At 57.6% G+C, this 21,321-nt stretch overlaps 2 protein-coding genes and 1 long non-coding RNA gene across 9 annotated transcripts; 1 reads left to right on the top strand and 2 right to left on the bottom strand.

The window, feature by feature from the left end:
- Nucleotides 1-1,430: 1,430 nt before the first annotated feature.
- LOC138441246 (uncharacterized) lies at nucleotides 1,431-9,817 on the bottom strand. The gene is made up of 3 exons (XR_011257289.1): nucleotides 9,632-9,817; nucleotides 2,041-2,544; nucleotides 1,431-1,932 (listed from the first exon to the last, which is right to left on the bottom strand). It is a non-coding gene; the product is annotated as an uncharacterized lncRNA (long non-coding RNA).
- Nucleotides 8,297-16,591, top strand: RNF126 (ring finger protein 126). 6 transcript variants are annotated; one of them, XM_069591894.1, is made up of 10 exons: nucleotides 9,483-9,566; nucleotides 9,713-9,836; nucleotides 13,531-13,589; nucleotides 13,735-13,801; nucleotides 13,894-14,138; nucleotides 14,843-14,915; nucleotides 14,983-15,052; nucleotides 15,500-15,593; nucleotides 15,733-15,848; nucleotides 15,936-16,591. In XM_069591894.1, the coding sequence occupies exons 4-10, from the start codon at nucleotides 13,746-13,748 to the stop codon at nucleotides 16,080-16,082; spliced, it is 801 nt and encodes a 266-aa protein (XP_069447995.1). In that variant the 5' UTR covers nucleotides 9,483-9,566; nucleotides 9,713-9,836; nucleotides 13,531-13,589; nucleotides 13,735-13,745; the 3' UTR covers nucleotides 16,083-16,591. The 6 variants fall into 6 exon arrangements, with proteins under 6 accessions (XP_069447992.1, XP_070148519.1, XP_070148518.1 ...); XM_069591895.1 differs by having other exon boundaries at nucleotides 9,512-9,566; nucleotides 13,927-14,138; XM_069591891.1 differs by lacking the exons at nucleotides 9,483-9,566; nucleotides 9,713-9,836 and adding an exon at nucleotides 8,297-8,599 and having other exon boundaries at nucleotides 14,843-14,911.
- A 343-nt stretch (nucleotides 16,592-16,934) lies between these two features.
- Nucleotides 16,935-20,427, bottom strand: FGF22 (fibroblast growth factor 22). 2 transcript variants are annotated; one of them, XM_069591900.1, is made up of 3 exons: nucleotides 20,111-20,427; nucleotides 17,980-18,083; nucleotides 16,935-17,885 (listed from the first exon to the last, which is right to left on the bottom strand). In XM_069591900.1, exons 1-3 carry the CDS (start codon nucleotides 20,328-20,330, stop codon nucleotides 17,691-17,693), a joined length of 519 nt encoding a protein of 172 aa, XP_069448001.1. In that variant the 5' UTR covers nucleotides 20,331-20,427; the 3' UTR covers nucleotides 16,935-17,690. The 2 variants fall into 2 exon arrangements, with proteins under 2 accessions (XP_069448001.1, XP_069448000.1); XM_069591899.1 differs by having other exon boundaries at nucleotides 16,935-17,862.
- Between the last annotated feature and the right edge of the window lie 894 nt (nucleotides 20,428-21,321).

Below are 21,321 nucleotides of genomic sequence, written 5' to 3'. Positions count from 1 at the left end.
AACCCTCCAGGCCACCCGCCTGGCCACCTGGTCCCTGGAGCCGGTGGGCACAGCTGGGTGTGAGCACGTGGGGGGAGGGGCTGTGGAGAGGAGACAGAGATGCAGACATACCAGTGGTCCCAACAACATGCCAACAACAATAATCATACCGCAAATCTTACAGAGTGCCTACTGTGTGCCTCGCCTTTGCCCCCCTCCTACCCTTGCAACAACCCCTCACGTGGCTTGAATAACCTGACTGCTCCTCCCCTCCAAGGGTCAGTGCTCTCTGTCCTTTGCCACCTGGAATCCTGGTTTCCCAAAATGCATGATGGGCTGGGAAGCATGCAGCCCCCTGGGGCCTTGGTGCAGAAGGATGCTTTTCCTACTCTGGGCTGATCCCTTCAGTCCTTGGGGCCCCAGAAAATTGTCAGGGCACCTCCACATCTCATGGACCCTGTGCAGCCCCTCTACACAGTTTGTGTTTGTGTTTCTCGGGAATAATTAGTGACAATCTCCTGGAGGCAAGGACCTTTGGGGGTACTGGGGCAACACGTTGACTAAGGCAGACCTACTCCCATCCTCAGTGAGCTTGTGTGGTCATAGACAACAAAATACATAGACAGACAAATTAATGTGTAACTTTAAGGAGTGGAAAATGCTTTTAGGAAAAACAAACGATTGAGAGCTGTTGGTTATCTCCCAGGGCCACCTATGCCTCAATGCTCCCCATTCCTGCATCTGCCCCCTCCCCAGGTGTAGAAGCAGGACCCCTAAAGCCACATCCCTCTTCTGCATGCACGAGATCTTCTGTGGCCAACACCACCCCCCAGACCCTGTCCTTCACCTTAGCTTCCTGGCCTGACCCATGTCTCCCAGCCAATGCCAGGGGACACATTACTTCAGAGCAGCACCAAGGGAGGGCACCAGCCGTCTTGACCTGCCCTTGGCCTCTGATCGTCCAAGGGGGTTCTCTCCTGGTTGGGAAATGGGGCACGAATGAGACCCCGTGTTCTCACCAAGGGTGTGCGGGGGCTACACAGGGTGACCTTGGCTGAGACCTGACCCTTCGGTACATGGCTCAGCCACCCATTCCTGAGCTGTGCAAATAAAAGGGCCATTGTTGGCCTGGCGTGGGTTCGAAACCGAGGCCAGCAGCCCGTGGCCTTCTGCTTCCCAGGCTGGCATGTCTCCTGAACCCAGAAGCTCTGTACTGCATGACCTTAAGGAGGTCATGGCCCTCTTCGCGGATCCCCTCTTCTCTACCCTGACCCAGCCTGCAGCAGCTTCCTACCCTAGCCGCCTGCCCTAAGGTTTCCTGGACCACACCCATCCTAACTCCCATGGTCCCAACTTACCACCCCCAGGGAAACTGACAGAAACAATCTACTAATCAGATCTGTGATGGAAGATGCCAACCTGACCCAGCCCAGGGAGACAGGGCAGACTTCTCAGAAGGAAAGAATGTTTATGTTGAGTTAGATTGAACGATATGAGGGAAGGGGGGATGGAAACTGACATCATGGGATGTTTGTGCTACAAGTAAGAGAAAGCCTGAATACAGCCCTCTGAGACATGTGGGTTTGCAGACCCTGTGAATATGTCACCTTCCATGGCAAAAGGACTTTGCACATAGGAGTAAGTTGAGGCCCTTCAGATGGGAGATGATGATCCTGGGTTAATCAAGTGGGCCCAGTGTAATGACAGCATCCTTTAAAGTGGAGACCTTCCCCACTGTGGTCAGAGAGATGCAACATGAGGAGGACTAGACCTGCCATTTTCAGCTTTGAAGATGGAGGAAGGGGTCTCCAGCCAAGGAATGTGGGCAGCCTCCAGAAGCTGGAAAGGGCAAGGAACAGATTCTCCCCTGGAGCCTCTGGAAAGGAACATGGCTCTGCCAATACCTTGATTTCAGCTCAAGAGGGACCTGTGTTGGACTTCTGACCTTCGGAACTGGAAAATAAAAAAAAAATCTGTGTTGTTTTAAGCCACTAAGTTTGCGTTGATTTGTGACAGCTGCTAATACAAAGGGGTTCAGTGTCGCAATGATATGATCCCTACCTGGCTGGAGAAAAACAAGGGGGTGAACACATACATGTAAAGACAGTGGAGGACAGAGACTCCGGGAGCAGGGAAGTCGTGGGGTCTCCAAGGAGGTGACTCTAAAGCCCGGAGGGAGGAGGAGGCATCTCGTGGAATCACAGTCCAGTCTGTGCCACCCTGGCCAGGCTACATGTGACCACTCTGTGCCTCCATGCTCTCAGCTGTAAAATGGGCACAGATCCCAGTACCGCAGATTCCAGTCAGGACGCCAGGAACAGTGCTTGGTGCACGAGAGGGGCGTGACATGGGTGCAGAGATTATTACTTAAGGAATGAAGTGAAGTGAAGTTGCTCAGTCGTGTCCGACTCTTTGCGACCCCATAGACTGCAGCCTGCCAGGCTCCTCTGTCCATGGGATTTTCCAGGCAATAGTACTGAAGTGGATTGCGATTTCATTCTTCAGGGAATCTTCCCAACCCAGGGCTTGAACCCGGATCTCCCGCATTGTAGACAGAGGCTTTACCTACGTTAAGGAATAGATAAGTATTTTACCATTCAGAACGAGGCAGGCATCTACTTTACAGAGGGGTCAACTGAGGTTGGAGAAACGAAAGTGAATTTCTGGGAGTCTCAAAGCCCCGTAGGGTCGGGAATGGAGTCAGTACCAGGCAAACAAGATTCCAGGACCCGAGCAATCGGGGTGCATCCCCAGGTTGTGGGACTCCTCAAGTCCCAGAGCTGGGTTTTCCTTTGGGGAATCACCTCCTGAACTCCCAACTCAAAAGCCCCCAAGAGTGGCCCCAACCCAGGCCTGACCGCTTAGAATCATCTGACATTTAGCAACAGGAAGAGTCAGCTCTGAGACATTAGCTTGAAAAGAACCACCCACTCCTTGCCTGAGCTAGAGGGGTGTGAGCCTGGGGCTGCAGATGGCTTCTGCCAATGTCCAGGGAGAGGCCAGCTCAGTGGGAAACTGAACCAAGAGAGGCAGCAGTAATGCCCTGTGGTGTTATTGGAGGTCCTTGATCCAGCTGTGCCTGAACTCCTCTTCCCCATAAGATAAAGCTGTTCTAAGCAGCATTTCTGTCCCTTGCAGGGAACAAAACCAGCTTTCAATAATCCTGCTTATATTTTATTCAGGCAAAGGCTTTAGAACCCAGAGCAGCAGATTCTGTAGGGGCTGTGGGAATCACATCACGCTGCTGTACCAACCACTGCCTCCAGGATGGCCTGATAAAGAACACTCAGGGTCATTGGATCCCATAGTACTCAAGCCAGAAGAATGCTTGTGTAGACCCCACATCAGCTTAACCTGTGCAACCCTTGGACTAGACCTGAAACTCTGCAGGCTGTGGGAAGTAAGGTCTTGCTGGTTCTCTAGTGGGACATATGATGATAACCAAGGGCTTTCCTGGTGACTCAGACAGTAAAGAATCTGCCTGCAATGCAGGAGCCCCAGCATTGATCCCTGGGTAGGAAAGATCCCCTGAAGAAGGAAATAGCAACCCACTCCAGTATTCTTGCCTGGAGAACCCCATGGACAGAGGACCCTGTCAGGTTATAGTCCATGGGGTCACAAAGAGTTGGACACAACTGAGCAACTAATACTTCACACAAGACAACACTGAAGACTCGGCCATGGCAGATAGCATGGGAGAACTCTGAATAGAGCTGGGTATTTTAACGTCCAAAACATGCGTGTGGTCTTTGCTCCAAATGCCACCCAGGGCTCCCCATAGCCCCTGGATGGAGTCCAGGCTTAGCTGGCCTAGGTTTGAAGCCCTTCCTTAAGAGACTACTCAATTCTTGCCCCTTCCTTTAGCTACTTTCCCACGTTGCCTCCAAATGTCCCCATGCCATCCTCTTCCCTATGAAGAATAATAGGATTTTACGCAGGAATCAGGCGGCTACGTTTGACCCAGAAGGCCGGACCTGCCCTCAGCTTGGAGGCGAATCCTGATTGGCTGAACAGGGTTGAAATGATGTCAGGTACAACCATGTGATCCAGCTCTGGCCAATGACAGGAGGGATAGCCTACTGGGCCGAGACTTCAGGGAAATGCGGAAATACTCAGGCAGCCTGTGTCTGGAGGTGACGATGTAATAGCTTGACGTATGAGTTTCCTGTTTGCTGCTTTAACAAAATGTCGTAAATTTAGCTGCTTAAAATAGCACAGACATTATTTACTGTTCTGGAAATCAACAGTCTGACAGGAGTCTTACTGAGCTAAAATATCAGACGTATATGGGGGCCTTTATTCTGTACAACACAGTGCTCAATATTGTTGAGTGGCTGACTTTGCAGACATTTGTTGCCGTATCCCAGCTGTGTTCTTGCGCCTGGCACACGGTCGATACCAGCATCTGTGATTGAGGGATTGCGTGGTGATCTCGATCCCTGCCAGGTTGAGAGGTGGTGCGACCGCACCTCCTTTGAGGGAGGCAGAGCAGCCTTGATAAAGCTATGAAAGCTTAATTACCCAATTTGGTAAATGTGCTGCTGTTTCAGATAAGAGAGTGGCCTAGCTTTAGAAGTACACCTGGTCATGCTTGGGATAAAGGGGCTGGGGGCAGCAAGTTTGCCCAAAATTCCACACAGACACATAGAGAGAGCAAAAAAAGTTCGCCACTGGTGTACCCGAGTCAAGGACACGTGGGATCCTTTGTACTATTCTTGAAACACTTCTGGAAGTTAGAAATTGTTTAAAATAACAACTTTTGAGCAGCATTCAAGAGAGGTTGCTCAAGAGAGAGAGAGGATGGAGGCATCCATCTCCCCCACTGGTTTCACAGGTCCTGGTCCTGACGACTTAATCCTGAAAGATTCCTTGAGCAGGTGGAAATGAAGGAAGTTTGACCTAAAAGGATGGTGACTTGACCCCAGGAGAATAGATTGAAGGACATTTGAGGTTCTGGGGCTGCCAGGTCCTGGGTATGGGTGACTCAGGGGTCTAAAATAAAAAACACAACACACAAACCAACAAATACAAATAATAAAAAGGACATAAGTCAAAATATGTAAGTAAAAGGTTGAAAAGCAAGCAAAAAAATGCTTAAGCAGATAGCAGTGTATTCATGCCTGTTGAAATAATGCCCGGTAGGGCGGTGGCCTCCCTAGGAAGTGGGTGACAGAACTGCTTTTTCCAGCTCTAGCATTCCCAAAGCTCCCTCCCAGAGGCTGGATTTGAACCCAAGTCAGTGACTAGGGTGTGAAATGGTCCTGTCCTGATGGGTTACTTCCTAATCCACTTTCAAAGACTATTCAAGAAAATGCTGAGAACCCATCAGGAGGCACCCCACAATCAGAGAGCCCTGGAGTGGCCAGGCCTCCCATCACACATCTGTCCCATCAGTGGAAGCAGCAAGGTGGCCACTGGTCATAAATGGATGCATGAGGCCCCAGAACCTCTGGATCACATGCAGATACTGGCCTGATTACTTGAATTTGGTTGTCCCAGTCCCAGGGTAACCAGCAAGGCAAGGAGCCCAGACCCAGAGGTCCAATGGTTGTGTCTGCTGTGTGACCGTGTTTGAGCCTCAGTCTGAGACTTGGATTCGATCTGGGGTTGGGAAGGCCCCCTGGAGAAGGGAAAGGCTAACCACTCCAGTATTCTGGCCTAGAGAATTCCATGGACTATATAGTTAATGGGCTTGCCAAAAGTCAAACAGGACTGAGTGACTTTCACTTTTACTTTCTCTTCTGTAAAACAGGAGTCTTCATTGCTCCCACGTCCTGGGGCTTGTGTGAGGATTAAATATCTGGCTGGCACATCCTAAGCACTTAGTTTTATGATACAAAACTCCATATTCTTGTTCCCATTGCATTCCCAGCACCCTACTCAGGCCTGGTACACAGCAGGCACTCACTAATTGTTCTTTTACTCCAGAATCTATTGAGCACCTACTATATTCTGGGTATTGGCTTCACATATTAGGAGATACCACTGATAACTCCTGGATCTGGGGGTGGCTGAGTTGGGGAGAGAGGGAAGAGGGCACTGGGCTCCCCCAGGACAGGATCAGAGCAGCCTTCTGAGAAGCAGCAAAAGAGAAACGATGGTGGGAATGGGACTCCCAGCAGAGGGCATGACCAGGCAAAGGCCCTGAGGAGGGTTGCAGTTCGGCCCACCCGTGGGGGCCAATAAGACTGCGCTGGGCTGGGGATAGGTGCCAGAAGGGTAGATGAACTCAGGGAGGCCGCATGGCCCACAGGTACCTCAAGCATAATCCAGTCTCAAACACCCAAGAGGAAGTTTCTGCCACCTGCCCAGAAGGGTTAAGTGAGTTGCCCAGGGCCACACATCCAGTGTGACTTGGTAGGATTTGAATGCTGTGAGCCCACTGACTCCAAGGCCTGTTGGGTGGTACTTCATAAACTTTTGCAGGATGGGGAATTACCTGGCAGTTCAGTAGTTAGGACTAGGTGGTCTCACTGCTCTGGGCCCAGGTTCAGTCCCTGGTTGGGGAACTAAGATCCCCTAAGTCAAAAGGAAAAGAAAAACCAACCAAACAAGCACAAAAAAGAAACTTCTGTACAATGAATGAATCAATGAATGTATGTCTGGTGTGAAACAAGTCAGGGAGCTAGGCAGTAAAGATCTGAAGCAAAGGGCCCCTCCCTGCACCCCTCAGGGGAGGGTGGGGTGGAGGCAGATTGCAGGGGGATGGCGGGGGTGTCTTTTGCCCCAGCGACAGGGCTTGTTTCCCAGCAATGGGGCTGGGGCGCTCTCTGGTGGTCAGAGCAGGAATGCCTTGGAATCACCTCTGAGCTTTGAGGGGTGCAAGATGGTGGCTGGCAGACAAGTCCCTATTCCTTGCCTCTTGACATTCAAGATCCTTTATGCACAGCCTCCAATTTGTAATTCTTTGACATTCTGGCTCCAATACTTCCAACTCTCAGCAGGAATCCCACCTCCATCTAACTCCTATTCATTACTCGAAGTCCTGACTCTAAGGTCCTCTCCCCTGGGAAGTTCTGTCCGTCTCTCCAGGCAGAGCCAAGGATACCCTAGGGGTTCATCCCCTGGCTCAGTCTCGTGGGGCTGGAGGCGTCTGCAGCCTGCTCTGTGTCCTCCAGTCATGGAGTATTTCAGAAAACCACTTTCATTTCCTGTCCGTGGTTTCCTCTGCTGTGTCCTTGCACCCCAGCAGAGTCTGGCATGCAACAGGAGCTTCATGAATGTTTGTCTAGTGGGTAAAGAAATAAGTACATAATTGTCCTGGAACTAACTTCAGAAATGATCCTGGCCTGATTAATTTTGAGAGGAGGGGTAGGTTTTTTGCCCTCTCCTCACCCTGAGGCATCATGGAAACAAGGCCACACCTCACTCAGAGTCTCTTATGCCACGTGTCACACTGAAGCATGGGAGAGCAGGCCTCCTTGATCCAAGAATGGGTCTCCTGTCTGCATGCATTCAAAGACTGTTTATGTAAAGGTTGTGTGCCAGGCCCTGTTCTGAGTCCAGCTGGGAACAAGATACAAAAATCCCTTTTGTTGTGGAACTGACCCTACAGTTTATCATATGGACCTAAGCTCTGTAGCAGAACATGCCTCCACATGTTGGACATTTGAGCAGACTTGAAAGGTGTGGGGGAAGAAAGCCATGCGGGTGTCTAGGCAACGGTGCACCAGGGCAAGGTTACAGCCCGTGCAAAGGCCGGGAGGTGAGAGCGCACCAGAGCATCCCAGGAGCAGTGAGGAGAGAGAAGTGAGTAACAGGTCAGTCAGTCATTCGGTTCAGGCACTCAATCGTCCCTCAGTCGTGTCCGACTCTTTGCGACCCCATGGACTGCAGCACACCAGGCTTCCCTGTCCATCACCAACTCCCGAAGCCTGCTCAAACTCATGTCCATTGCGTCGTTGATGCCATCCAACTATCTCATCCTCTGTCATCCCCTTCTCCTCCAGCCTTCAATCTTTCCCAGCATCAAAGTCTTTTCCAATGAGTCAGCTCTTCGTATCAGGTGGCCAAAGTATTGGAGCTTCAGCTTCAGCATCAATCCTCCCAATGAATATTCAGGACTGATTTCCAAACAGGTGGGTCTTGGCAATAAGGGAAATAATGAGAGAACTAGGGGGGTCGGGGTGGGAGCTGGTAGCAGATTTGTAGAAGAGGAGGGGCTTGGCCCAGCCCCGCCCCAGCCCCGCCCCAGCCCCGCCCTCGGCCTTCCCCTTAGCCTTCGAGCCGGGCCCGCCTCCAAACCCACCTCAGGCCCTGATCCAGGTTGCCAAGGCAGGCAACCGCCCAGCAAGGCCCCGCCCATGGCCCCGTCCCCGCCCAGCTCCGCCCCTAGTTTGCTCCTCGGCGGCCACCGTCACCCGAGCCACCGCCCGCCTCGCGCGCTGCCTGTCCCGTTTCCGCTGCCCTTCCCCTCCTCACGCCGTGCGTGCCGTGCGTGCCGTGCGTGAGCGTGCGCGGGCTCGTCGGCCGGCGAGGGAGCAGCAAACGGCCGGCGGCGGGCGCCGCGCGGGGGGCGGGCGGCGCGGAGGAGGCGGCGGTGGCCATGGCCGAGGCGTCGCCGCAGCCCGGACGGTACTTCTGCCACTGCTGCTCAGTCGAGATCGTGCCGCGCCTGCCGGTGAGGCCCAGGCCGGGCGGGCGGGGGCCACTGCCTTGGCCCGAGGCGAGTTGGCACGGACGGGGAAACTGAGGTCCCCGCGGAGGGCCCGGAAGCGGCGGCCCTGGTGGCGCAGCGAGGCCGATGACCGGGAGGGAGCGGAGTCGGCCCCGAGCGCGGTCAGCGCTAAGGACGCCTCGTGGGAGAGAGCCGTAGCTCTCCCGGGCCCGACGGCGGCCCGAGCCGGCGTTCTTGCGCCTTCCGGGGCCCGGGGTCTGGACCCTGGTGGGCCCTGTGCTCTCGTCCGGGTGGAGGCTGCGGGACAGCTGCTGGTGAAAGGCTCGGCTTCCAGGCCCTTCAGCCCGGAAGTTCCGAGTGGGTAGGTCCGGGATGGGGTCGGTGTCCCCCGCCTGGCCGACCCTACCCCGCTGACTGGGAGGAAGGCTAGAAGGCACGGCGCCCCTGGCCGGCCCCGCTCGTGGCATTTGCCGCTCGGCCAGCTCACGAGGAGCAGGAAGAGGGCGATGTGGGGGGCCAGGGAAAGGGGCTGTGGGTGGCGACGATTGATTGAGCACCAGCTCTCCTTGGTCATCTGGCTGGTTTAAGAACCAGATTCCCATCCCCGCCTTTCTTGCTGTGGACTTCACTGGGGGAGCCAGCAGGAGTCGTGGGCATTATCCCAGCCACAGAGGAGAGTGAGCTAGAGTCAGGGTTTGGAATGGAGACGGGTGCCTGGACCCAGGAGGAGAGAAGATAAGAGAAGAGTGGTGTGGCTTCCAGAGGCAAGGGGATGGGGACCGGCAGATAAATGGAAACCTCGGTGTGCGAGTGGACTTGAGGGGCCGAGACTTGTCCGACTCCCCCCCCTCCAGCCTCCCGGAAGACGTACTGCTTCTGCCTCTTCCGGCTTCCTGTGCGCCCCAGCTCTGGGTCTGGTTTTCTCCACTGGCAGGAACGGTCGGGTTGGCGGGACAGCCCTCTAGCCTAGGTGAGCTGCAGGGAGCCCCTTGCAGCTGATGTGAGACCCGGACAAGCCCTGGGCCTTGGGCTTACCCCAGAGTGACCTGTCCACAGCCATCGGCAGCCCGGGGCCAAGTAGTCTGTGTAGTTAGCTGTTCTGGCCTCCCTTCCCAGGGCCAGCACGCGGCCGGATCCTGGCCATGTAGTCTCGGACCAGAAGGATCCTGATCTCTGTGGACAGTCTGTGGACACTGAGCTGGCGAGGGCCTTTCTAGTCACAGGATCCAGTGGTGACAAGGTAGCCATGACCTTTGCTCTCAGAGTTTACAGGGAGCCAATGCTGAGCAAATGATTGGCAAATATTTGATTTGTTGGAATGTTGGTAAATTCTGTTAGGAGCAAATATTGGAGGCAAGGGGACTGATTTGTGGGTTTGGGAGGGGTTTGATGGGGTCCTGTAGACAGGTGTCTGTTTATGAGTAGGGGTGCACTTGGGGTTGGTGAGGGTAGGGAGGTGGGCTCTTAACCTGGTGACAGTGGGAGGCTCCCGCCAGCAGCACCCCTTCCACCTCCCCCTGTCCCAGTGGGGCAGTTAGACTTGGGTGGCTGCAGGCCCTCTGCTCCTGGGGTTTCTCCCTGCAGCCATGAGACTGCCTCATTCTCCTCGCCCATCAGATGAGTTGGCGAGGGCACCCCTGGTCTCGAGAGTGCCAGCACAGGGGGGGCCAGGATACCCCGGAAGGGCGGGTGCCTGCCTGGAATGGGCGTGTGGGAGCAGGAACCGGGCAGGCCGGCCAGCTCAGAGGCCTCTGCTCGGGCGCACAGGCCCGGACTCGATCCCCCAGGAAACGGGAGCACCAGGGATGAGGTGGATCTGGGACATCCACGGGCAAGGCTCCTGGTGGCCTGACTGGTAGCGGTCATGGTTCTGTCTGCTGTCCTATGGACACCCCTGATTCCTCTCAGAAGTGTCCCTGAGCAGGGTCGGGGGGACAGGGACAAGCTCTGTTCCATTGAACAGGCCACCTCTGAGAGCTGTCAGGGTGAAGAGAGGTCCATCCTCTGCACGGAGCCCCTGGGGCATAGGCTGGTCCCCCTGCCTGCTCAGTGTTAAGGCCAGCATCTCTCTAGCTCCCACCTCAATGTCCTCCATTCCCTCATACTCACCTGACCAGGAACCTGGGGTCTGCATCTGGCATGAAGGGTGAAGCCTGTCTCCAAGGGCCTACTGCAGGGAGCAAGTGCTGAATGAATGGAGTGCATGGTCTGTCCTATGGGCTGCTGTTGCCATGGTAATAATGAGGGAGTGTTCACCCTGGTCTCCTCAGGAGAGAAGCTGTCAGCTGGGGATAGGTGCTCACAAGCTAGGGCCCTGCCAAGATATATAGACTCTGCCCTGTGGGGGTGATCATTTCATCCCAGGGTGTCCCCCATTTCTGTCACGGTGAGGTAATTAAATTTCTGGGATGTGCGGCCTCTGGAGGAGGGAGCATTGAAGACCCACGTCTGGACCTTCTGCATGTGCAGCAGAGTCTGGGGCCTCCCTGAAACCAGGTCACTGTGGCTCAGGGGCCAATTCCAGATCCTGGGGTTGAGGCCACCCTCCATTTGCAGGTGGGGAGATGGAGGCTTGCAGCCGGGATCCAGCTTCCAAGAGGGGGCAAGCCAGGTAGATACCAGCTCAGGCTGCGGGGACCCAGGACGGGGAGAGGCCCAGGCCCTGAGATGGCTGGTCTGGGTTGTGCTGGGGCTCGGGGAACACAGGGACCCCTGAGGATGGCATGGCGATCGGCTCCCAGGCCCCAGGAGCAGCAGTGAGCCTCGGGGTGGAGGACAGGCACCCTATCTCCAGTGGGTGTGTTGCTCACCCCACCCTGGCTCTGCCAGGCCTGCCCGGGGCAGGGTGCAGGCCTGGGGAAGGGTGCCCGGGAGAAAGAGTTTTCTCATGGGGGTTCCGCCAGGCTTCAGGGAGGTTCTGGGCCTTCCTGTTGATCCAGGCCAGAAGGTTCCCAGCTTCCTAACTTCAGTCAGCTCAGACTCAACTGCAGCCACGTTTGTCCCTGTCCATCGCCTCCCCTCTGCAGGCTCCTGGAGGGGGCAAGAACCTTGGCTACCAAGCACAGAGCCTCCAGTGACTGCGTTTCTTGGCCTATGAAATGTTGAAGTAAATGACAGGCTGAGTGACAGCCCTGGAAACCCCATACCAGTGACAGATATGGTGGACACTCCCTGGGGGAGCCTCCCTGGGTGCCACGCCCCTGCTCAGGAGGACAGAGGGCTGCTGTCCTGCTGTTCCTGGTTCACAGTTTCAGTGCCACATGTCCCATCCACTTAAAGCTCAGGTCTTGCAGCCGGCCATCACCGGTGTCCTTGTCCAGGACATTTGGTCACTCAAAAAGAAGCCCCGTCCCCATCAGCAGTCACCTTCATGGTCCCTGACAACCAGGATCCCACTCTGTGTCTGTGGATCTGCCTGTTCTGGATGTTTCCCATCAATGGAATCACACTCTGTGTGTCCTGTGTCTGCTTCTCTCAATGAGCATCGTGTTCTCAGGGTCCATCCACATGATAGCAAGTGTCAGGGCTCCCCTTTCCATGTCTGAGTGATGCTCCTGGGAGTGGAGGGACATGTGGTTGTGTTTGGCTGCTGTGCATGTGTGGGTTTCTGTGTGGGCCTATGTCTCCGTCACCTCTGGTGGGTGCCTGGTGGGGCGATTGCAGGGTCATGGGGTGACCATGACTGTTTTCTGAGGACACTGCCCCATTTCACAGTCCACCTGCCATGTGGGGGTTCCAGTTTCTGCGCCGCCTCCCACAGTGGTCCCTGTCAGCTCTGTGGGTCCAGCCATCTGGGTGGATGTGGAGTGTATCCTACTGGTTTTGGTTTGCGTTTCCCTGTTGGCAGACCATGTGTGCATCCCTTCTTGGCTCGTTGCCACCTGTCTGTCTGTGGAGAAATGCTGTTCTGATCCTCTGGCTGTTTTCTAACTGGGGCGTTTGTCTTTTGTTGTTGAATCGTAAGAGTTCATTACACATCTGGACACAGGTTCCTGGGACATGTGCAGCTCTGGCCTACCCTCCTGCCTGGCTCAGGAGGTGTGTCCTTTGATTCCCTGGCCCCTTTGCTCTCTGCAGTGGAGCAGGTGGGGTTCCCACCTTCCAGACAGGTGCCTGGCCCCCAGCATCTGCAGGGCAGGCCACACCCCACACACCTCTATATTGTTCCCTACAGAGGGTGGCCCAGCCATCGGTGCCCCAGGCTCCTGGGAACTGGGACCGTGGGTGGCCTCAGTGGAAGCACCTCATGCTTGCAGCTTTAGAACACATGTGGACCTGGGCCAGTTCCAGGCCCAACTAGTGGATTTGGTGCTCGGGCTCCCTGTCCCTGAGGGGCAGGGCCACCTCTCTGCTGACTGGAGACATCACAGTCTGCCCGCTGGCTGTCCAGCCTAGGGTCACAGGCCATACCTTGGGCAGTCCAGAATGTTCTGCAGGCTGGTTGCTCTGCCTGGGTGTGCCTCCCACCCTCTGTGGCTGCCTTCCTGGGAGTTGGTCTCTGAGGCCCAGGTGGTCCTGGAGCCCCACTAGTCACTCTCCTAGCCCTCCTTTATATTTGTGTGGGTGTGGGGTTGTTAGGGAACATTCTCAGGTCCCCCGAGTGGGGAAACTTCCCTGGACCCGCGTCAGCTGGCCCTTTGCTGCCGGTTTTGTCAGAGCCTTGATCAGGCCACGTGGCTGAGTGGAGGCCCCGAAACTGTGACTACTGTCACTGTGGGGAGCACAAGCTGATGGACTCAGGGACGTGGGAGGTTGGGGATGTAACTGCCAAGGTCACGGCCCACCATGTGGGCGAGGAAGTCAGTGCACCAGCCCTGCCTGGGACCACCTGGTTGGAGCTGGTAGGTTCCCACCTGGGCCCTTGAGATGAGTCTCTCACACACACACACACCGCCTTGCCCTGAGATCATGCTTGCCTGCTCTCTCCTCCCCAGGATTACATCTGCCCAAGATGCGAGTCTGGGTTTATCGAGGAGCTTCCGGAAGAGACCAGGTAAGGCTGCCCCCCTCATGGACCCTCAGCCCAAGGGTGCACTGCCTGGACCTGGGTCAGGGGTGGAGGGGGTCTGCCTTCGTCTGACCCTCTGGCCATCTGTCTGGGGTGGGGTGCTCCTGCTGCTAATGGTGCCTGTCCTCAGGAGTGCAGAGAATGGTTCAGCCCCCTCCACAGCCTCTGCGGACCAGAGCCGGCAGCAACCGTTCGAGGTGAGAGGCAGCCTCCCCGCTCCCTGTGAGGGCTGCCCACCTCCCGCCCAGCCCTGGCCCCTCTCCCATGATGATGGCCCTCCTCTCTGCAGAATGTGGACCAGCCCCTGTTCACGCTGCCGCAGGGCTATGGGCACTTTGCTTTCGGCATCTTTGACGACAGCTTCGAGATCCCCACGTTCCCCCCTGGGGCGCAGGCTGATGACAGCAGAGACCCTGAGAGCCGGCGGGAGCGAGAGCAGCACTCCCGGCACCGGTACGGCGCCCGGCAGCCCCGCGCCCGCCTCACCGCGCGGCGGGCCACCGGCCGGCACGAAGGCGTCCCCACGCTGGAAGGGTGAGGGGGCCTGGGGGCGGCCGCGGGCGGGGGGCTGGGGGCGTCCAGCCCACCCCTCCCGCTCAGGCAGAGCAACCAGCTGTCCTTTCAGGAGGTGCTGTGGGCACAAGGCGTGGGTGCTGGCTCGGGCCGTCCTCCAGGCAGGGCGGGTCCCCTGTGGGTCCAGGTTGGCTGAGGGGCCGTGTGCCCACGGTGTGCCCCTCAGCATCTTTCAGAGAGAGGCCTCCGCCCCGGGGCACAGGCCCGGGAACGGCAGTATCCAGTGTCCGCACCTCTCCTGTGTGCAGGATCCTGAGGACAGAATGGGAAGACCTAGAAGGCCTGTCCCAGCCCCACGGGACACGAGGCTGAGCGCCCTGTGGGTCTTTGTAGATGGAGCTTGATTGCAGGCAGGCCGAGGCTGGTCCAGCTCAAGACATGGCCTGGCTCACTGTGACCTCGGCTGGCATGTTTCAGGGCCACTGTCAGGAACAGGGCTGACTGCAGGGCTCCTGGGGCCCCCCTAGGCCCCCCACGGTACTTCCTCTGGGTTGCAAAATGGGGGTGGATGCAACTATGTCAACCGGCACTGTCCAGGCCTCAAGGAGACCTCTATCCCAGCACCCTTGTGTTTGGGCTTTTTCTCACCAGTTGAGAGTCCAGGCCCCCTACGCTGGTCCCTCCTCATAAAGGCACTAACCACAGGCCTGGCCACTCTGTTCCAGGATCATCCAGCAGCTGGTCAACGGCATCATCACCCCGGCCACCATCCCCAACCTGGGCCTGGGCCCCTGGTGAGTAGGGGAGGGGCCCCCTACGCCCGGCCCACCCCTCTGCCACTTGAACCCCAGCCTTCTCTGCCCAGGGGCGTCCTGCATTCAAACCCGATGGACTACGCCTGGGGGGCCAACGGCCTGGACGCCATCATCACGCAGGTACAAGGGCCTTGCTCAGCTGGTGTAGGGACCACAACCCTACAGGCTGGGCCCAGGAGGACAGAGTGTCTCCCGTGTCTGTGTCTTGGGTGGCACTTATGAGGCGGGGCTGTAACCACCTTGGGGCTTTCTGCTGCATATTCTGTCACCGGTGCCTGCCCCCTGGTTGTAGCAACGTGAGGATTTGGGAGCCACCCTGGCCATAGGAGGGAGCCGTGGTGTCCCTGGGGTGGCTACCAGCCCTGGCTACAAGGTGGTGATGAGCAGAAGAGTGGGCAGAAGCCCAGGGCTGGGCCTCCTGGGGCAGCTGACCTCTGACCTCTCAGGGTGAGGCCAGGACAAACGGGGCCTCGGTGCTTTTGCAGGTAACCCCGCCTTGCATTTCATGGCCCCGTGGGGTGAGGGGCCCCACCAGCCCACCTGCTCTCTGGCCTCTTTATCTTTCAGCTCCTCAATCAGTTTGAAAACACGGGTCCCCCACCCGCAGACAAAGAGAAAATCCAGGCCCTCCCCACCGTGCCTGTGACTGAGGAGCACGTTGGTATGAGCCCCAGGGGCTAGTGGGGGGGTGGGGGTTGGGGGGGTGGGGGGTGGGCTTGGGCCAGTGACCCCTCCTCCCTGGGACACCTTGGGCAGGGCTGCAGGGGAGCTACCCTGAGAGATGCACTCCTGCCCTGCAGGCTCGGGGCTGGAGTGCCCCGTGTGCAAGGATGACTATGGGTTGGGTGAGCATGTGAGGCAGCTGCCCTGCAACCACCTCTTCCACGACGGCTGCATCGTGCCCTGGCTGGAGCAGGTGAGCAGTGGGCTGGCCGGGACACTCCCCCTAACCCTCCGCCCCCGCTGCCTCTGAACTGTTCCCTCTTCTCTCTGTCCTGCAAAGCACGACAGCTGCCCCGTCTGCCGAAAAAGCCTCACAGGACAGAACACAGCCACCGACCCCCCAGGCCTCGCTGGGGTGAGCTTCTCCTCCTCGTCGTCGTCGTCCTCCAGCTCACCTGGCAATGAGAACCCGGCCAGCAGCTCGTGAGCACACCGGCCGGCCAGCCCCCAGGGCAACAGCAGACAGCCCATGCGCCCACGGACTGCAGTGCCACCGGGCCCGCCGCGGAGGAGGCTCGGAGGACCCACCCTTCCAGGCTGCGGAGGGAGCTCGGCCTCCCCAGGGACAACCCGGCTGGGCCGGGCGCCCACATACACTGCCCGGGCGTCCCACCTTCCCTCCCCTTTGTCTCTGACCTCACCCTCTACATGTTCAATGGCGGAAAGGTTTTTATAATTTTAAATTATTACTGCTTTGAAATAAATGGACGTTTGAGCTCACTTGCGGCCCTGCATGATCTGTGGAGAGACTGGGTGGAGCCACTCGGCTGGGGTCCTGGCTGCGTGGACAGGCCCTGCTCCCCACCCTGAGCACTGGGGCCTGGGACACCAGGATAACCAGCGAAACAAGGACAAGACTGCTCTGACAGACGTTTTTTAAAGGAGAAAATATGTGTATCTTGAAAGCTATTTAAAAATACACCTACTTAGAAAGAAGCCAGTGGTCAGTTTATTCCTTGTGTGCGTCGGTGCAGCCTGGGGCCCAGTCTGTCCACAGCAGGATCACTCTGCTCCCTCTGTGGGTGAGTGTCCAGTCTGTGCCCCATGGGAGTGCCCCCCAAACTAGTCTTTTAAGTGGAAATGGCCACTGGGAGGGGTGGGAGCCTCCCCCCACCTCCAGGCTCCACCCCTGCCCCCCCCAGGGGAGCTCAGTCCCCAGGAAGCTGACCTGGGCTCCCCCTCGGCCTGCACACCCCGAGGAGCTGCACACCTTATAAGGGGCTCTGAGGCCAATGTGTGTGGGTCTGCAAGGATGGCTGTGACAAATCACCAAACTTGATGGCTTCAAACAACATGTTTATCAACTTCAGTCTTGGGGTCACAGTCTGGGTCTTAGAAGGCTAAATCCAGGCGTGGGCAGGGCTAGTCCTTCCCGAGGCTCCAGGGGAGTACCGACTCCCCACTTTTCCAGTTTCTAGAGGTGCCACATCACTGGCTCACGGCCCCTCCCTCCATCCTCACAGCCAGTAGCTCAGCATCTCCTGTCTCTCTGCCCTGACCCTCCCACTTCCCTCTTACAAGGACCCTGTGATGACACTCGGCCCCCCGAAGGATCCAGGGTTGTCCGCATCTCAGGGGCCTTAATCCCACCTGTAAAGTCCCCTATGCCCCATAAGGTGAAATGTCCATGGGCCCTGGGACCAGTCGCTGCCAGTCCATGGCATCAGTGTACCCCAGCCCCCAGCCTCCTCACCTCCTTGCTGCCTCAAACACCCCAGTAGGTTCCCACCCCGGCACGTTTGCCTCCCCATGTCCAGCCTGGCCGGTGCCTTTGTTGAAGCCTCCCTGGCCCCCAGCTTGTGGCTGAATTCCCTACGCCCCTGCTCAGCTCACTGTCTACCACCCCTCCAACTCAGTCTCTCTGAGCGCGGGGCCACATCTGTGGGGTCTGGTGGCGTCCCCAGTGCCCAGCAGAGCAGGTGCTCAATGCAGGTGAAACCAGTGAGTAACTGGACACGGGCTCGCCCCAAACCCCGCCTTCCCCAGCTTCAAGCGTCTCCCGGAATCTCGGACCGGGCGTCACTGACCCTGGGACTCAGGAGACCAGGACGGGCAGGAAGAGCGTGGACGGGTGGTGTCGCTGTGTGCGGCCCCCGAGCCTCGGGGCGCCCCGACCGTCCAGAGCCAGGAACATAGGCCGGCCTTGGTGGCGCCAGCGGACTGACGCGTAGGTATTGTAGCCATTCTCCTCGATGCGCTCCCGGAACCTGCAGTGCGCAGCGCAGAACCGCTGCGGGGTGGACGGTGAGCGGCCCTGGACCCGCCCTGGACACGCCCCCGCACACTTCACGCACCCCCCAACCGCCCTGTGCATTTCCACTCACCGACCCATAGAGTCTGCCAAGGCGGTTCATGGCCACGTAGAAGCCACTGTGCACCGCCTTGAGCGCCACGACGCCCACACGGATGGATCGGATCTCCAGGACGCCTGCAGAGAGGGGCTCTGTCAGGGCCCGCCCACTCCCCACTCCCCTACTGCCCCCCCCCACCCGTTCTCTCTGTTCATTCATTCACTCGGGAAACAATCCCTATTGGAAACATTTCCCAAGTACCTCCTGTGTGCCTGGCCCTGTGCTGGGTGTGGGGACGCACCAGGAGCCATGCAGGTCCTGAAGCTGTGGGACTGATCGGTGGGGGAAAGAGTACTCCAGGCCAGGGGGCAGGGCAGGGGGGGTGGTAGGAGTGGGAATCAGTGGGGAAGGAGTAAGGCCTTTCTCTGGAGGCCAGTGGAGATCATCCCCAAACTTTGCAGTAGCAGGGAGCCTGTTAGTCAGGGGTGAGAAAACCAAGTCAGAGGAGGTGAGTGCCTCTGTGATAGACAGAGATCCCTGGCAGTGAGCACAGGCCCCACAGTGCTGTTACCATATCTGACGCTGACAGCTCGGCTAGCCAGGGCCGAGCTTTCGAGCTTTACACAGGAGACACCACCCAGCCAACGGCCTGGGCGTGGGGCACAAGGTGTTCAGATCAACACTACCTGCTAACACTGCTTGAGTGCCAACTGTATGCCAGGCATTGTATCCCACCAAACCCACACACAGCTCCAGGAGAGAGGTGCTAACTGTGCCCACTTCTCAGGTGGGGAAACTGAGGCCTGAGAAGTGGCAGAGCCAGTTTCTCAGGCCCTGTTGCTGGATGGGTGACCCTACGGCAACTCTGCCCCATCTGAGCTGATGTTTCCTGTCCAGTGGAGCAGGGTTGGGGGACAAGCCCCAGCTCACACTCTGAGCCCCACCCAGTGACGGGGGCCTAATCTGGAGTCAAAGCCCTGCCCTCTGGTGTTCAACCTGGACTTGGATGTCTTTGGTGATGGGGCACTCACCCCATGTCCCACAGGACATTTGCACCTACTGTTTTTTGGTGAGACATCCAGTTCCAGGTGGGGAAACCAAGGCTCAGAGAGAAGCAGTGACTGTCCTAAGCCATCCAGCAGAGCCAGACTTCACCCCCAGCCCAGGGCCACCCTGCCTGGCCATGCCCACCACTGAGCGACCGGCCCAGCCAGTGCCCCTGTCCTTGCCCTCGTCTGGTGAGACTAATGAGGGCCTTGAGAGCCCCAGATGAAAGCAACTGGGAAGGGCAAGGTGATTATCTGCCCTAATGGTGGTGATTCAGGCAGTGGCCAGCACTGCCTCGGCTCCCCCCCCTCCCACTCTGCAGGGAGACTGAGACAGGCCTGGGGTCATTGACTGCCCTAGCCTCCCTTTTATTGCCAATCTCCTCCTTCTCTTTCTTTACCCCTTCATCTCCTCTTACCTTATATATTCCACAAACACTTATTGAGTGCCTACTCTTTCCTGGTCAGGGCAGCAGGGATGTGACACCAACTCATTGAGGTTCTGGGCACTGTAAAGCCCCAGCTCCATGCCCCCACCTCCCACCCCAGGTAGGTCATTTGCCCTCTCTGTGCCTTAGTTTCCTCATCTGCCAAGTGGGTGTCCAGGAAGACATACAGGGGACCCCAACTCAGATGGGTCCTGAGTTTGGTTTTGCAGGGTGGGGAGTTCAGAGTTCAGACTCAACTCTGCCCTCATCTCATTATGTGCTGGGCCCATGGAGGCTCTTCCGCAGTCCCAGCTTCCCCTCCCCTTCCCCTCTGGAGCCCCCGTGGTCCCAACCTCAACTATCTCTCTGAGACCCTTCTGCTGCTGAGCCAGGCCTGGAGGTGGGAGCTTCCCCCATGACCTTGACCTCAACTGTTCAACTCTCCTTCCAAGTGGGTTGGGCCCATTTTATAGCTGAGGAAACTGAGGCCCCAGATGGGAAATGACTTGGCCGCCACCCCGCAGCCAGAGGAGCCTCCAGAACCTCCCTCAAGTGAGAGAAGGAACGAGAACAGTGCACAGAACCTGAGTTGGTGCAACATCCCTGCTGCCCTGCCCTGCCTTTGCTATTTGCCTTTGTCTGCCTATCTTACCTGTCCCCCGCCCCCGGACAGCGGCCCCTGCCACTCACTGTCAGGGTTGTCGCGCCAGCGGGTGCCTTGCACGCGGCCGCTGGGGCCCACGAGCAGGAAGAAGTGGGTGGAAGAGAAGAGACGCCGCCAACGCACGTCGCCCTCCAGGTGCGGGTAGCTGCGTGGTCTCCGCGGAGTGTTTGGTGTCCCCGCGGCGCCGGGCGCCCGTGCCAGCAATAGCCACACCAGGCCCAGCCATAGGCGGCCGCGCATGGCCATGCGCCCAACTCGCCGCGGGTTCTCCCCTCCCCGCGAGCATCCGCGGCTCTGCCATTGCGAGATCAGCGAGCAGAGCAACCGACCCGGCCGCCCCACGCAGGCCAATTGGAAGCCTCGGGGGCGGGGCCAGCGCCAGATGGGGCGGGTCAGGATGCGGGGCGGGGCTGTGGTCCGGGGGCCGGCCAATGCGGCTCCTCAGGGGCGGGGCCAGAGCCGCAGACGGCGGAACAACTACGCCTCTGGAGCCGGGAGGGTGGGCGGCCCCAGCAGATTGAGGAGAACTCTGCGGTCACTGCGCGTGTTTGTCTTGGGGGCGGGGAAAGCGGTGCTTCTCCTTGAGTCACCAGATTGGTCTGAACGGACTGCGGGCGTGTGAGTGTTAAAGAGGTGGACTGCAGAGACCCACAGGGAGTCAGAGACAGAGAGACATAAAGACAGAGCCAAGGTGTAGGGAACTACGTTCATTATCTGGTACTAATAATAACCTACCCACTCCAGTATTCTTGGACTTCCCTGGTGGCTCAGACGGTGAAGAATCCGCCTGCAATGAGGGAGACCTGGGTTCGGAAGATGCCCTGGAGGAGGGCATGGCAACCCATCTAGTATTCTTGCCTGAAGAATCCCTATGAACAGAGGAGCCTGGAGGGCGCCATGTGTCCATGGGGTCGCAAAGAGTCGAACACAGACAGAGCGACTAAGCAGGAGCAGCATAAAGGAAAAGAATCTGAAAAGGAATATGTATGTATAACCAAATCACTTTGCTATACATGTGAAACTAACACAACGTTGTAAAAAAAATTATATATTTCTTTTTGGCTGTGCTGGGTCTTTGTTGCTGCACACAGACTTTCTCTAGCTGCAGCGAGTGAGGGCTGCTCTGGAGCTGCGGTGAGGCGCATGGGCTTAGTTGCCCCATGGCATGTGGATTCTTCCCCTACCAGGGATTGAACCGGTGTCCTCTCTTAACTAGGGAAGTCCACAACATTGTAAA

Source organism: Ovis canadensis, chromosome 5, assembly GCF_042477335.2.
Source record: "Ovis canadensis isolate MfBH-ARS-UI-01 breed Bighorn chromosome 5, ARS-UI_OviCan_v2, whole genome shotgun sequence".
NCBI classification, from domain to species: domain Eukaryota; kingdom Metazoa; phylum Chordata; class Mammalia; order Artiodactyla; family Bovidae; genus Ovis; species Ovis canadensis.
Note: the sequence above shows the minus strand (reverse complement) of the source record. Positions and strands in the feature narration are given on the sequence as shown.

Coding starts and splice junctions, on each gene's coding strand:
- RNF126 (XM_069591891.1), top strand. CDS start 8,525: ATGGCCGAGGCGTCGCCGCAGCCCGGACGGTACTTCTGCCACTGCTGC. Junction 13,590..13,734: donor GAGCTTCCGGAAGAGACCAG/GTAAGGCTGCCC, acceptor GCCTGTCCTCAG/GAGTGCAGAGAATGGTTCAG. Junction 15,594..15,732: donor TGTGACTGAGGAGCACGTTG/GTATGAGCCCCA, acceptor CCTGCCCTGCAG/GCTCGGGGCTGGAGTGCCCC.
- FGF22 (XM_069591899.1), bottom strand. CDS start 20,330: ATGGCCATGCGCGGCCGCCTATGGCTGGGCCTGGTGTGGCTATTGCTG. Junction 18,084..20,110: donor CTGGCGCGACAACCCTGACA/GTGAGTGGCAGG, acceptor CCCTCTCTGCAG/GCGTCCTGGAGATCCGATCC. Junction 17,863..17,979: donor TTGGCAGACTCTATGGGTCG/GTGAGTGGAAAT, acceptor TGCGCACTGCAG/GTTCCGGGAGCGCATCGAGG.